General features: G+C 44.3%; 1 protein-coding gene across 6 annotated transcripts in view; it reads left to right on the forward strand.

Annotated features, from left to right (window-relative positions):
- Positions 1 to 14,560, forward strand: part of ARHGAP24 (Rho GTPase activating protein 24) — a 436,664-nt gene that overhangs the window by 391,598 nt on the left and 30,506 nt on the right. For all 6 annotated transcript variants that reach the window (XM_082236421.1, XM_082236422.1, XM_082236423.1 and 3 more), the window contains one exon: positions 5,260 to 5,467. In XM_082236421.1, coding sequence (XP_082092547.1) covers positions 5,260 to 5,467 — 208 coding nt within the window. The remainder of the gene's footprint in view (positions 1 to 5,259; positions 5,468 to 14,560) is intronic.

Consider the following 14,560-nt stretch of genomic DNA (forward strand, 5'->3'; position numbering starts at 1 on the left):
AATTCAGTATCTATTGTTATTCCTGTGTGTAATTTGGTGTTTGTGTTTTCTCTTTTTTCTTTTCTTGCTTGTATCAATAAAAAAATAAAAAAGATAAAAAGGAAAACAGCAGCACAAAAATGCACCACGTAATAGCAAACAAAACAAAACACCTCCCCCGTTGATGGGTCAGCAATTGGGTGGGGACATCTTGGGTGTTGTTTGGGTACCCATCTATAGGGCAGTAACAAGTGTGCTCCCTGGTTTGTGGAAAGAAGGCTCTGAGTTACTTGCGAAAGAGAAGCAGGCCATTTTAACAAGATCACATCATTCACTGCGAAGGAGCAGAGGAGCAACAAGGCATCGCGGGGGAATGAGCGTTCCGCGTCATCAGATAAGGCTTGTCTATGACAAGCCACATACCTCCTTTGTGCCCTTGAACTGAATTGCACACAGGGAAGGACATGTCATGGCATAAGAGCATTAAGATCTTGCCTCTCCTTCTTTGATGCCACGGATACCATTCACACTGAGCCAACTCTCACTTCCAATCATGTTCAAGCCTACTGTTCCTGCAGATGTGCTGCGGTTTATAGCGGGGGGAGGGAATCTGTGTATTCAAGGGCTAGTGAATTCTACCAGAACTATGATGGTTTCCAAGTCCTGGGGCTCGCTTCTCTTGGGATGAATGGGATGAACCAAGTGGTTGGAGTGCTGGACTTGGATCTGGGAGAATTAGGGTCAGATCCCACTTAGCCATGAAGCTGACCTTGGGTGCGAGTCACTGCCTCTCAGTCTGCCCTATTTCAAAGGGTTGTTGGTTGGATTAAAGGGGGAGGGGGAGTTCCCCCAAAGCATAGTTTTAAAAAAGTGTACTAGGTTAATAATTTGGGAATAACAGCTAGCACGGGATAGATTACTCTATTCATAGTAAGCATACATTTAAAGATCGGTAAGAATTCACTAAAAGGGACGCGGGTGGCACTGTGGTCTAAACCACTGAACCTTGGGCTTGCTGATCGGAAGGTCGGTGGTTCGAATCCCCGCGATGGGGTGAGCTCCCGTTGCTCCTCCCAGCTCCGGCCCACCTAGCATTTCGAAAGCACATCAAAGTGCAAGTAGATAAACGGCGTTTCTGTGCGCTGCTCTGGTTTTGCCAGAAGTGGCTTAGTCATGCTGGCAACATGACCCGGAAAAACTGTCTGCGGACAAACGGCGGCTCCCTTGGCCAGTAAAGCAAGATGAGTGCCACAACCTCAGAGTTGTTTGCGACTGGACTTAACTGTTAGGGTCCTTTACCTTTACCTTTTTAAGAATTCACTAATTTACTACACATTATTAGCCCCTTGGATTCCAGGTATCTGAACTGGGCCGGCCCTACCGTTGAGCTGAGTGAGGGGGCTGCCTCAGGTAACTAATGTTTGGGGGAGGAAGTTGCAGTGGGGTGTTGAAGGACTGAGCTCTGTGTGCCACTCTGCCTGCCTGCCCTTAGTCTGGCTGGCTTTTGCATGTGGAACAGCATGGGGCATTATCATGTCATTTGCCTCAGGCTGCAAAATGTCTTGGGCTGGCCCTGAAAGTAGGGAAACAATGATTCCACATTTTGATCATGAACATGTGCCCTGAATGTACAGAAATTGTTGGCTGGTAGGGTTTGCTTTCCTCCTTATAACCCCATAGCTTTTAAAATAATTGGCTGGTATTACCAAATGAAATAAGTTCTTTAGCAATTTGTCCTGTGGATTACAAATGAGAATTTAATTACAGCTGGTGCAAATCTTTAGCCAGACAGAAGGGTTGAATGTATATAATTTCCCATAAGCTTTGCTGATAGCTCAATCAGGATTAGATTTGAAGTTCAGTAGAAATACAGATGTACAAAAAAAGAACCCAAAAAACTCACCTTGGGTGTATTTGTATAACCTCTATGGTGGGAAATGATCCAGTTAATAAATAACTGTTCAGTGTTTCCTTTGTTAACCATGTGGCTCTACCACTTTGATCTTCTAAGTGACCTTAGTTCTTGTTGATAGATTTAAAGGGATAGAATTGCCAGAAAATAAAGTACTCAATTTCTGCTGGATAATTTCACCGCTCACCTGGCAATTTCTTAAACACAAACAGAAAATTGGCAAACTTAAAACTCCTCGTTTTATGAAGCATTTGGATTTCAGGAAGGAAGCTGTCTTTGATCATTCCAAAATACGTATTCAGGAACCATCCCCACCCCCCCGTTGGCAAGTTAGGTTACGTGAAGGGATTTATCATACATAGGCTCATTTTAGACAGCTAAATCTTGCAAGGATCTTGTCTAATGCTGATTGCAAAAGGTTTTCTTTGCGAGCTATTCCATCAGGAGTTGCCTTTCCAACAGAAAGGAGGGCTGAAACTAAATCAAATGTACAAATTCAATTATGTAAAAGCCCATGGTCCAGAAACCCACAATGGTTACATGCTCCCATTGTGATCTGCTCTTATTTAAAGCCCAAGGCTGCAGTTGTGAAAATTGTGTATGGTAGGCCTAACTCACTGCCAGGGCTGGCTTACCCATAGGCGTTAGGGGTGCAGGGCACCCGGACGCCAGGCTCTCAGGGGCACCAGGCCGAGAGTCCAGGGCCGAGATTTGGAGTCCGGGGATTGAAAAGCCAGACCAGTCGACAGCCGCTGCCAAGCGGAGCAGAGTCCATTGCAGCGCCGCAGGCTTTTCTGCTGTGGGCGCTGAGGCAGCCGGCTGGCTCCGCCCTCCTGCACGCCTGGGATTGGCGGGCTGTCGAGAGGCCTGCCCAGCACACGCATTCTGCTCACACGAGGCGTGCAGCTTCCCTCCCAAGCTTCTGCGGGGATTGCTCTCCTCCCTTCACCTGTGGCAGCATGGGAGAGAGTTGTGTGCCCCCCAAAAAACTCAACAACTTTGGCCTGCCCCCCCCCAATAACATTGGGAACTCTGGGCATATGCTAAAGGCGGCCCTGCTCACTGGTACCGCCTCTCCTGGTATGCCCCGCGGAGGACCTTAAGGTCCACAAATGACAACCCTTTGGAGGTCCCAGGTCGCGAGGTGGTTAGATTGGTCTCTACTAGGGCCAGGGCCTTTTCAGTACTGGCCCCGACTTGGTGGAACGCTCTGTCACAAGAGACTAGGGCCCTGTGAGACTTGACATCTTTCCGCAGGGCCTGCAAGATAGAGCTGTTCCGCCTGGCTTTGGTTTGGACTCAGTCTGACCCTTATGTTTCCCTCCCCTTATGGTTTTGATCTATGGGCTACTATTAAAATGAGGCTGCATTTTAAATTGTATTTTAACCTATATTTTAAATGGGTCCCCCCCCATTATGTTTTTATTGTAAATTTACTAGCGTTAGCCGCCCTGAGCCTGGCTCTGGCTGGGGAGGGTGGGGTATAAATAAAAAAATATTATTGTTCTTATTATCATCATCATCATCACAAATTGGAGCACAGGAGTATTGGAAGCTGACTTATACTATTCCATCTAGCTCGAGTTTCAGGAAGAGGGAATCCCCAGCCCCACCTTGGAATGGCAGGGATTGAACCTGTGACTTCCTGCATCCAAAGTTGTTGTTCTACCACTGAGATGCAGTTCTTCCCCTTATGTTGCTTGCTTGTGTTTTCAATGAATTCAAAAGCAGCTTGAAACGCAATGAAGAGAACACTACATCTCATAGACCCACAGAAGTAGAAGGGACTTTGCAAGTCAATGTAGCAACCTTGCCATTGCATCATCCCTGAGAATATATCCACTCAAATCTCTGCTGAAACATCTCCAGCAAAGCAGAACCCATCACCTTTTGAAGCAGTTTGTGTAGCAGCTTTTGCCATTAGGCTCTCTTAATATTTCACTGCAAATATGAACAGAACATATGTGAAAACAATGGTTCCGAATGACAATTAATGACTCTCTTTGTGTTCCTGGATGGAATGATGTCCTGGGGAGGTCATTTCAGAGGGTGACCGTGCAGTACTGCATTTAACCATGGAACGTTGTTCTGTGTGAATAGGTCCTCTTGACTTGTGTTGTCATAGTGACTAAGATTAGAAGAAAGAGGGTAAATAATGAAGCAGGTGTGCCTTTCGGAACAGGAGCTGATTTGTCCTTGAGCCTTTGCCAAAGAGATAAAAGGAAGAAAAAGTAGCTACAATGCAATGCAAAATCGGTTGCTAATATAAATACATTGGAGGGAGAGGAGGGCATCCTTCCCTAAGGAATTAGCAAAAAAAAAGGGCACAAATGAATGCGAGTTGAGTTTGTGATAGGTGATCAGGCCATGGCTGTGGTACATGCCATGTTCTCGTGTTTCAGATTCTCTATGCAAAAAGAAACTTCCTAGAAGCTCAGTACAGTGGTACCTCAGGTTACATACGCTTCAGGTTACAGACTCTGCTAACCCAGAAATTGTGCTTCAGGTTAAGAACTTTGCTTCAGGATGAGAACAGAAATCGTGCTCCAGCAGCATGGTGGCAGCAGGAGGCCCCATTAGCTAAAGTAGTGCTTCAGGTTAAGAACAGTTTCAGGTTAAGAATGGACCTCCGGAACAAATTAAGTACTTAACCCAAGGTACCACTGTACTTGCAAAGATGAAATTGCTAGCGAATGCTCTAGGAAAGGGACAAAACTGTTCATGTTCAGTTTCCCTTTTTTCCAAGAATAAGAAACTCTGACATTTTAGTTTTAATTGTTCAAGGACTACTCTTGAAAATTTTGCTGAAGCAAAAATTCTTTAGGGCAAATTTCTGAAGGGTGGGGCAACTGCACCCTAAAATGTTTTGAAAACCCCCCACAAACAGCAAGTTCCAATCAAGTCTCAAAGCCAAAATAAAAAACTCAAGAGAATTCAATTCCGCCCTTGCAATTCCATCTTTGGGGCTGAGAAACGGTTGCTGTCCTGTGTCCCGTACTGGAGCTGGAAATACTGATTGACTCATTATGGCCAATGATGCAATTACATTCCTTGGAGGACAAACTACTGCATAGAAATCCTATGACAGAACGCTAAGAGGCAAGTCTAGAGGTCTCATCCACAGAAAATGGGGAGATTTGAATACTCAATCAGGTTTTTGACTCAGTGCCTATGATCTTAATGCACAAGGTGGTTCTGTAAATATTAGCTGCTCACCCTCCTGTTACCTAAACAACCACATAGCCAAAAAAGTAAGAGAGGAAGAATCCGTTCTCAGTCTACAAGAACCACCACAAATGTCTGAATGTTTTTACTGGGCAGTCTCTTTCCTTGAACACCCCTATAGCTCCTATCGTTGTCGTTCACAGGAATTTTTGGGCAGAAGCTGGAAGACACCGTCCGTTACGAGAAAAGATATGGAAATCACCTTGCGCCCATGTTGGTGGAACAGTGTGTGGATTTTATCCGGCTGCGGGGGCTGAAGGAGGAGGGGCTTTTCCGACTGCCTGGCCAGGCTAACCTCGTCAAAGAATTACAGGATGCTTTCGATTGCGGAGAAAAGCCATTGTTTGACAGGTAAGGTGGCGAACAAGGATCTTTTATGGTGGTATTTCCCAGGGCAATATGTAAACCTTGGGGTTCCCAACATAGGGTTGCAGACTTGGCCATCTGTTCCAATGTCCTGCAAGTCAGGGATATTTTGCCCAGCATGGGGCTCCAACCCCTGACCCTGAGCTTAAGAGTCTCATGCTTTATCAGCTGAGCTATTCCAGTATTTTTGGATGCCCTGGGTTTCAATCACAGCCCCCTGTTCCTTCTAATATATATTTTTTAAAGCTTTCTGCTTTATTATTTGTTTTCGGGTGGTGGCAGTGTTTTGCCTGTTTTGTAAACCGGGCGTTTTGTGCTGCCTGTGACAGTTTCTCACGTTGAAAGCTGACTGCTGAGATTAGAGCCAAGAGTGTTTAGTAAGTCAAGCAATTGACTGGGAAGTTCTGAGTTCAAATCCCAACTTCACCCTGAAGCATTTTCTGCCCTGGACTTCTTGGGGAGGGGGAGGGGGGGATATAAATTTAATAAAGTAAAATAAAATGAATGAACGAATCTTCCATAATTCAGATGCAACATGTGTCACACAGCAATGGTTTCCCATGAATATATGATTTTGAGCTTCTGTTATATGTACAAAGATCCATCCCATGAAGAATCTGAAGCTCTTTCATCTAACCTTCATTTTCATCCTAGGATAATTTATTAGGTAGACTAACTCAGTGGCAGTCAATATTTCCACTCCAATGGTTCCCCCTTTAAGTGCAGTCTGAGCATGGCATGCCTTGGAGCCCGATACATCTTGGGGTCTTTATAAAAAGTTGACTAAAGCAGGTGGGTGATGGAGGTTTACTGGGGCAATAGATAGACAGATTTTTTTCTACCTCTCTCTAGGGATGGTTCACATTATCATTGCTTCCTGAACCAGTATGCCAGAGGTAGGGAATATTTATGGTTCTGGGGGCCAGATCAGGATTGGCCTTGCAGGCCAAATATGACATTGCATGATTGACAGGTGATCTCTTATCGTGGCTTTGCAAGTCTTCCCAAGCTTCCCATTTAAACCCAACATTGCCGAAATGCATCCATCCTTCAGAATTTGCGCGTCTCCAAAGTTTGTAATTCAATTCTCAGACCAAGCAGTGTGTGTGAAAATGCATATACTGGGGCAAAGCGTGCATACTGCTGTGTATATTTAGTGGAAATAACATGCAAAAATGTGTTATATTAGGGCAATTGCTTGCAAAAATTGATTCTGTTGGGGAGCATATTAGGAGACTCACACTAAATTTGTGCTAACGTGTTGATGAATTTTCATGAGGATCTTTTTTTTAAAAAAGGCAATTGCAAATGGATGTGGAAATGTGGAAAACTAAATTTAACATGAAAAAAAACGAGAAACGGGAATTGATGGATTTGCCGAACCCTTGTCATAATCTATCAGCTGAACGCCATTTTATTTTTTTTGCACATTGCTGGAAGGTCTTGCAACTGAACATAAAACAAGTGTTAACTGTTTTCTTCTGACAAATGTCAGAACTGCATAAGCAGTTGCTGGCTATCTTACCTTCTCAGGGATTCTTGTCTGTGTTCTAAGCCATTTGCAGTGTGTTTATTCATTCCACAGGGAGAGGGGTGTGTGTGTGTGTGTGTGTGTGTGTGTGTGTGTGAGAGAGAGAGAGAGAGAGAGATAGAGAGAGAGAGAGAGAGAGAGAGAGAGAGAGAGAAGTCCGTTGATATAAGACCCTGCCCTTCAAACTCAAGCTGCCCTTTTTTGCCAGCAAGCACATTTTGCCTCTGCAATTTACTGAGGAGAGTCCGTGAGGGATGGTGCCTGTGAGCTCCTGTGTTTGTGTAGCTTAAAGCGCATTTCTGCTGGCCTCAGCAACTGCATTTCCTGCAGCTCGGTGAAGGCAGTCCGGCAAGATGGGCCCCTGCAGAATAGCCGTAGCCTGCAAAATGGCCTTGGAGGGACTTGGGTTTCCAGCCTATTTCTCACTCGCTGCCTTGAAGGCATGACATGTTTAATTAGGCCGGAGCTAACCAGGGTGTCCAAATAAGGCACAGCATGGGAAGATCAAAATGAAAACAGTGCTGCTCATTGTGAGTACTAATGGGGTTTCACGACCCTCCAGTTCCTAGAAAACATTGGGGGAAGGCTGTAGCTCAGCATCAGAGCCTGTGCTTTGGGCTCTAGAGGCCACAGGCTCAATCCTTGTCACCTCCATGGAGGGCTAGAACAGACCCCTGTCTAGATCCCTGGAGACCCACTGCCAGGTAGTGTTAGGTTGTGGGTGAACATATCAGACGACACAGCGATTCTCCAAACAGCTCTTGTTTATTCACAGGTCAGAACAGAACTGAACTGAAGGGTTTAGCCAGCCTGCTTATATAGAGCTCCAGTACAACGTAACTGTTACAACTTTCTGTAACTATCCAATCACTGAACGTCACTTTTGATCCCTTATTTGCATATGTGGACCTGAACTATCTACAGCATTCCCCTGCTGGCCCAGGCTGAGAACTTCAGTACATAACAGGTAGCACAGACCACAAGTGGGGAACATGTCGCCCACTGGATATTTGTTTTGAACTCCACTCAGCCCCAGCCATGTCAGGCAGGGTGTGATTTGTAATCCAATAAGATTTGAAGAATCACAGGTTCCCCATTCCTGACATAGATAATATTTCGCTGGATGGGTCAGTGTTTGGGTATAAGGCCGTTTCCTGTGCTTTCCGCAATCGAAAGTCAGTGTGAGTTGACTACATAATGGTGTGCAAAATTTAAATTCAGGCTGTGTCTGCATGCCATGATAGCAGTGTTTTACTGTGGCGTGCATTCGTTTTTCTGCGCATTTGCTCAGTGGGACATCTCTCAGGCAAATAGCAATGGCATGTTACTTATCTGATGGGCTGAGCCTCCCTATAGACTTTTGGAAACTTACAACATTTTAAAAACGATTCTGTTCCTTGTTTTGCAGCACTCAGCACCACTGCTGTTGAAGGAACTTAACTCCCCATATACATTCTCTCCCTTTCTATTTCCCCCAAGACTGTTTCCCCCACCAAGTTACATAAATACGTGAAATGTTCAGTGAAAGCTATAGCAGATAAAATGCATACAAACAGAGCTAAGTGACACCTGTCACAACTTTCATGAATGCTATCAGTGGTGCCAAAAAAGATTCTTCCCCTTCTGTGTCATTTTTCAGTACTCCATGGAAAAGGTTTGCTTATTCAAACATGGCCCTCGCTCTTAGTTGCCTTCACTTGCCGTCAGTGATATCCTAATCTGATTGGCTACATATGTTGAGACATTCACTTTGTAATTCCTGATTGGAGGAAGAAACACAGCCAGAGAAAACAGTGATAACCAGGACTGGAAAAACTGGATATTTGTACATCTCTTTGGCAATGAAAACGCGTTTCCTGCTGAAATTTATAATTTCTGCTCACAAATTGAAACTAGTAAATGTTTGGTTTGGTTATTTCAGCTACTTCAAACACAGCTCAAATACAACGTTAATCTATATCTATCTATCTGTCTATCTATCTACCTACCTACCTACCTACCTACCTACAGTGGTACCTCAGGTTAAGAACTTAATTCTTTTAGGAGGTCCATTCTAAACCTGAAACTGTTCTTAACCTGAGGTACCACTTTAGCTAATGGGGCCTCCCACCACCACTGTGTGATTTCTGTTCTCATTCTGAAGCAAAGTTCTAAACCCAAGGTACTATTTGTGGGTTAGCGGAGTCTGTAACCTGAAGCGTCTGTAACCCAAGGTACCACTCTATCTATCTATCTATCTATCTATCTATCTATCATCTATCTATCATCTACCCATCTACCCATCTACCCATCTACCCATCTACCCATCCATCCATCCATCCATCCATCCAAAAAGCACCTCGGGCTTTCTCCCATCCTCTTTTTATTCTTGCAGCAACCTCATGAGGTACGTTAGGCTAAAAGACGGTATCTGACTCAGGGGCACTCAGCTGATCTTCATAGCTGAGCAGGGATTTGAACCCTTATTTGAACTGAAAGAAATTATCTTGTAATGCTGCGATGCGCCTGTGAGAAAGCATTTGTAATCCATGTATAATAGAACTTCAATACAAGGTACAAGAGGCCAGCAGAGAGGCAATATGTAAACTTGGCTTTTGGTGGGACTTCAGGAAAAACGAATGTTACTTCTGGGAAGGCAAGCAGACACCAACAATGCTTCTTCGATCTGCATGCACAAAAACAGGCAGAGTACCGAAGTAGGAAGACTGAGCACTGGGAAATCAAATGGGTAGAGGTCCCAGGATGTGCTTCCTTTATTAGGTTGGCCGAACTGCAACAATTGTTAACAGAACTAGGTTTTGCTGTATGCTCAGTGGGAAGTTGCATACAAGGTGGTGAGCTGTTTGAGAAGACGATGACATTTGTTTATCTTCATATTCCCCCACCCCTGACTACAAATACACATTAAGAAAACAAAGCATTGGGTTCCATTAGTTGAACAATAAAAGGGAAAGGGGGGTTGAATTGTAGAGCAACATTACATGCTTGCTGCAAAATTGATTCAAAGCCATCTGTTAATTTATTGTACTTTTACAGGGGGGGCATTTATATATATACAGTAAATGTTATAGCTTTTTAATTGGAATTTGAAGAAGGTATGGGAGTATGCTCAAGCAAGCACTCATCATTTTGGAATTTCCCACTTTTGAACTAAATAGCATTGACTGTGTGTGTGTGTGTGTGTGTGTGTGTAGATGTTGTAGAGATATATATTCTGAAGATATATGTACACCATATGAATAGGAGTTCTTCAAGAAGATGTGATAGCATTAATCCACAAACCCAATTTATCTGGAGCATTTATCCGATTGACAATAATGAAATTACATTGGAAAGTCAGTGTGGTCCTTTGGCTGTGATCTCAAGAGGATCTTTGGATGTGCATGCAGAATGATATATGTTTCTTTCATATTCTCTAACAGTGTTACTTAGGCACAGCCCCTAATTTCAAAAATGGCCAGTCATACAACTAGACATGCCGCCAAAGCTCATATTTCCTGGCTCCAAAGATTAGAGTTTGGAGCTTGTAATGCTCACCTCAAATCTGCATTGGGTGAGTAGGAAAGGAGGAGGAGTTGATGAGAAGGTAGGGGCAATTTGCTCTCCACGTCTGTAATTTTTTTTTGGGGGGGGGGAGCTCAGGAAACACTTGGATGAAAAATAAGCTTTTTCCAATGATGCTTTGAGAGTGTAACACTACAGGTTGTAAGGGGAGTGAGTTCTGGGCTCTATGGCCATGCACAAAGACTAGGGTACCATAGAGTATGCTCTCCTAAGCAACATCTCTAATGGTGGGGAGGAAACATTGTTCCTATAAGTCTGATGAAAACACCAATAACAATACAGTAAAACCCAGAGGAGACATTTTTCCTTAGAACGTGCGAAACCCTGTGAGAAATTGGGTGGCTTGTTGTTGTTTAGTCATTTAGTCGTGTCCAACTCTTCGTGACCCCATGGACCAGAGCACACCAGGCACTCCTGTCTTCCGCTGCCTCCCGCAGTTTACTGTCCAACCATCTCATCCTCTGTCATCCCCTTCTCCTTGTGCCCTCAATCTTCCCCAACATCAGGGTCTTTTCCAGGGAGTCTTCTCTTCTCATGAAGTGGCCAAAGTATTGGAGCCTCAGCTTCAGGATATGTCCTTCCAGTGAGCACTCAGGGCTGATTTCCTTCAGAATGGAGAGGTTTGATCTTCTTGCAGTCCACGGGACTCTCAAGAGTCTCCTCCAGCACCAGAATTCAAAAGCAACAATTCTTTGGCGATCAGCCTTCTTTATGGTGCAGCTCTCACTTCCATACATCACTACTGGGAAAACCATAGCTTTAACAATACGGACCTTTGCCGGCAAGGTGATGTCTCTGCTTTTTATGATACTGTCTAGATGGGTGGCTTACATTTCATGTAAATGAGCAGGATTTAACTGTGGCAAGATAAAGGAGCAATGTAACAGAATGGGGGACCTATGGACTCCAAACTGAATACAGGGCACGTCTCTCACAAATCTTACTCCATGCCCTTCTCAAGTGTCTGTGCCTGGCTGCAATGTGTTTTAGGGGCATATTAATGTCTCCTGGTTCTCTGGGCAGAGGACAGAGAGATGGGTACAGGTGGTACTGGTGGTATGTTTGGTGTGGCTTTAGCCCTGCCCACTTTGGGGTCTGACCGCCCTCCCAGCCACCACCACTAGCATGTGGAATCCTGGAAGGTTGCCTATAACAGAATGTCTTGATCTGAAAAAGGCTCCCCGACCCTAGATTAACAGAAGAGCATGGAGCCTGAAAACATTTTAGGGACAATAATGCTTAGAGAACCCATTGCTCCAAGGGTAGCGCATGGGTAGGATAACTAAGGCCTGGGGGCCAGATCTGGCCCAATTGCCTTCTAAATCCGGCCCACAGACGGTCTGGGAATCAGTGTGTTTTTACATGAGTAGAATGTGTGCTTTTATTTAAAATGCATCTCTGGGTTATTTGTGGGGCATAGGAATTTGTTCTTCTTTTTTCCAAAATACAGTGGTACCTCAGGTTAAGAACTTTGTTCTTAACCTGAAACTGTTCTTAACCTGAAGCACCACTTTAGCTAATGGGGCCTCCCACTGCCGCCGTGCCGCCAGAGCACGATTTCTGTTCTCATCCTGAAGCAAAATTCTTAACCCAAGGTACTATTTCTGGGTTAGCGGAGTCTGTAACCTGAAGCGTATGTAACCTGAGGTACCACTGTATAGTCCGGCCCCCCACAAGGTCTGAGGGACAGTGGACCGGCCCCCTGCTGAAAAAGTTTGCTGACCACTAGCCTAGCGAGACCAACTGACCATACTGGTTTCAAGCTACTAACTTAGTAACACTAGATCAATATCCCCTCTCAAGTCCCCCCCCCAAATATTCTCTTTCTCTGCTGTGAGCGATGTAGGCTGCTTCCTTGTCTTTTTTTTTTTTTTTTTTTTTTAGTTGAGAAAACCATTGGCCTTCTTGTAATTTTAATGCTTCTTGGGAGAAAAGCAATGACAAACCTAGACAGCATCTTAAAAAGCAGAGACATCACCTTGCCGGCAAAGGTCCGTATTGTTAAAGCTATGGTTTTCCCAGTAGTGATGTATGGAAGTGAGAGCTGGACCATAAAGAAGGCTGGTCGCCGAAGAATGGATGCTTTTGAATTCTGGTGCTGGAGGAGACTCTTGAGAGTCCCATGGACTGCAAGAAGATCAAACCTATCCATTCTGAAGGAAATCAGCCCTGAGTGCTCACTGGAAGGACATATCCTGAAGCTGAGGCTCCAATACTTTGGCCACCTCATGAGAAGAGAAGACTCCCTGGAAAAGACCCTGATGTTGGGAAAGATGGAGGGCACAAGGAGAAGGGGACAACAGAGGATGAGATGGTTGGACAGTGTTCTCGAAGCTACAAACATGAGTTTGACCAAGCTGCGGGAGGCAGTGGAAGACAGGAGTGCCTGGCGTGCTCTGGTCCATGGGGTCACGAAGAGTGGGACACGACTAAACGACTAAACAACAACAAAGCAGCAGAAAATGTTAGAGCCCTTTCTTTACACCCCTCCACAATATTTCAGGAGGGTTTCATTTCATCACCCAATGAACGGTCGCAGAAGAGAAGAGAATTCCAGAATTTCCAGCGCAGCTCTTAACTTCTCACCAATCAACATTGAAAGGACCTTGGACAATAGCTGCCTGCTGCCCAGGGTCCTGTCCCAGCCACCTTTCTATTGTTCTTCCTAGCAAGCATCTTTCCTGTGGAGGTTGAATTGTGCCCTGTGCATGCTAAATCAGGCACAACACAGAAAGGCTGGCATGCAGGGCAAGCTGCCTACTTAAGATACTCCCATTCTCAGCTTGGTTAATGGTTTCCGCCTTAGAGTTAATTACATAGTGGCTGGCACCTGTTTAGCAGTGCTATCCATCACGGAGTCTCGAAGCAATGTGCAGGCATTAATAAATAAAGCTGCTCAATTTTCGTGTGAGGAAGTATCATCATCTCTTTTTTCACAGAAGGGACACCCAGCCATCAATAAGGAAGTGGTGGTATGGCAAGGTGCAAGAAGTAATTGCTCCACGTTATTCTGCACTAATCTGGGTTCATTTGGAGTTTTGTGTCCAGAATGCAACGCCTTGCTTTAAGAAGCATAGCTTTGAAAAGAGTTCAGAGAAACACAATGGCTAGGAGCATGAAAAGCAAGTTCTATGAAGAAAGGCTGAAGGAACTGGGAATGTCTATCCTAGAGAGGAGTGAGGGAACACATAGAAAATAATGATTTCACTGAGGTATACTGAAGAGAAACAGCATATGATATATGGAGAAAATAAACTCTTTCTTAAGTTAGACTTCTCCAGGGTGGAAACTCCTTCAGAACTATTCTTCCTCCCAACTCCTCCAATGGTCAAATCTTACCCATCTTCTTCACAGACAGCTAACTTCTAACTGATGAGGCTCAATCATAGTCTGCTGTCATTGAGACTAATAGCAGAATTAACCCCTTAAGTCACATACCAAATAATCCCCGTTGTTGTACTTCCAACACTCTGCTCAATGGAGATCTTAAAGGTTGTACTAGAGGCCTTCAAAGCCCCTTCCCATTTTCCAATTCTATAATATGACTATTCCAAGCTGACTTGATAGATACTAACAATCACCATTGATTGGGATATGATTATAGTAATGCTATTTAATTATTTACATGGCTTCTGGGGATATTCTGAACACTTCGTATACAATCTCATTATTCCTTAAAACAGCTCCATAAGCTAGGTTGGTATTATTATATCCCCATCTTGCAGATGATATAGACTTGTGCCACCTTGAGTGGTCTTGTCAAGGTGTGAACTGGGTATTTTCTGAACCCTAGTCTTTTATAATGGAATGACAATGTGCAATGAATGTATGATTACTTGCAGGCCAGATCTATGGGGGAACATACTTGTACGCACAACCCCAAAGACAAAAGACTGCCCCACAAATAACCCAGAGATGCATTATTCCAGCTGATTTTTATTATTATTATTTTTCCTTCTTCCAAGGAACTCAGGGCAGTGTAC

This window comes from Podarcis vaucheri, assembly GCF_965113315.1.
Source record: "Podarcis vaucheri genome assembly, chromosome: 9".
Lineage (NCBI taxonomy): Eukaryota > Metazoa > Chordata > Lepidosauria > Squamata > Lacertidae > Podarcis > Podarcis vaucheri.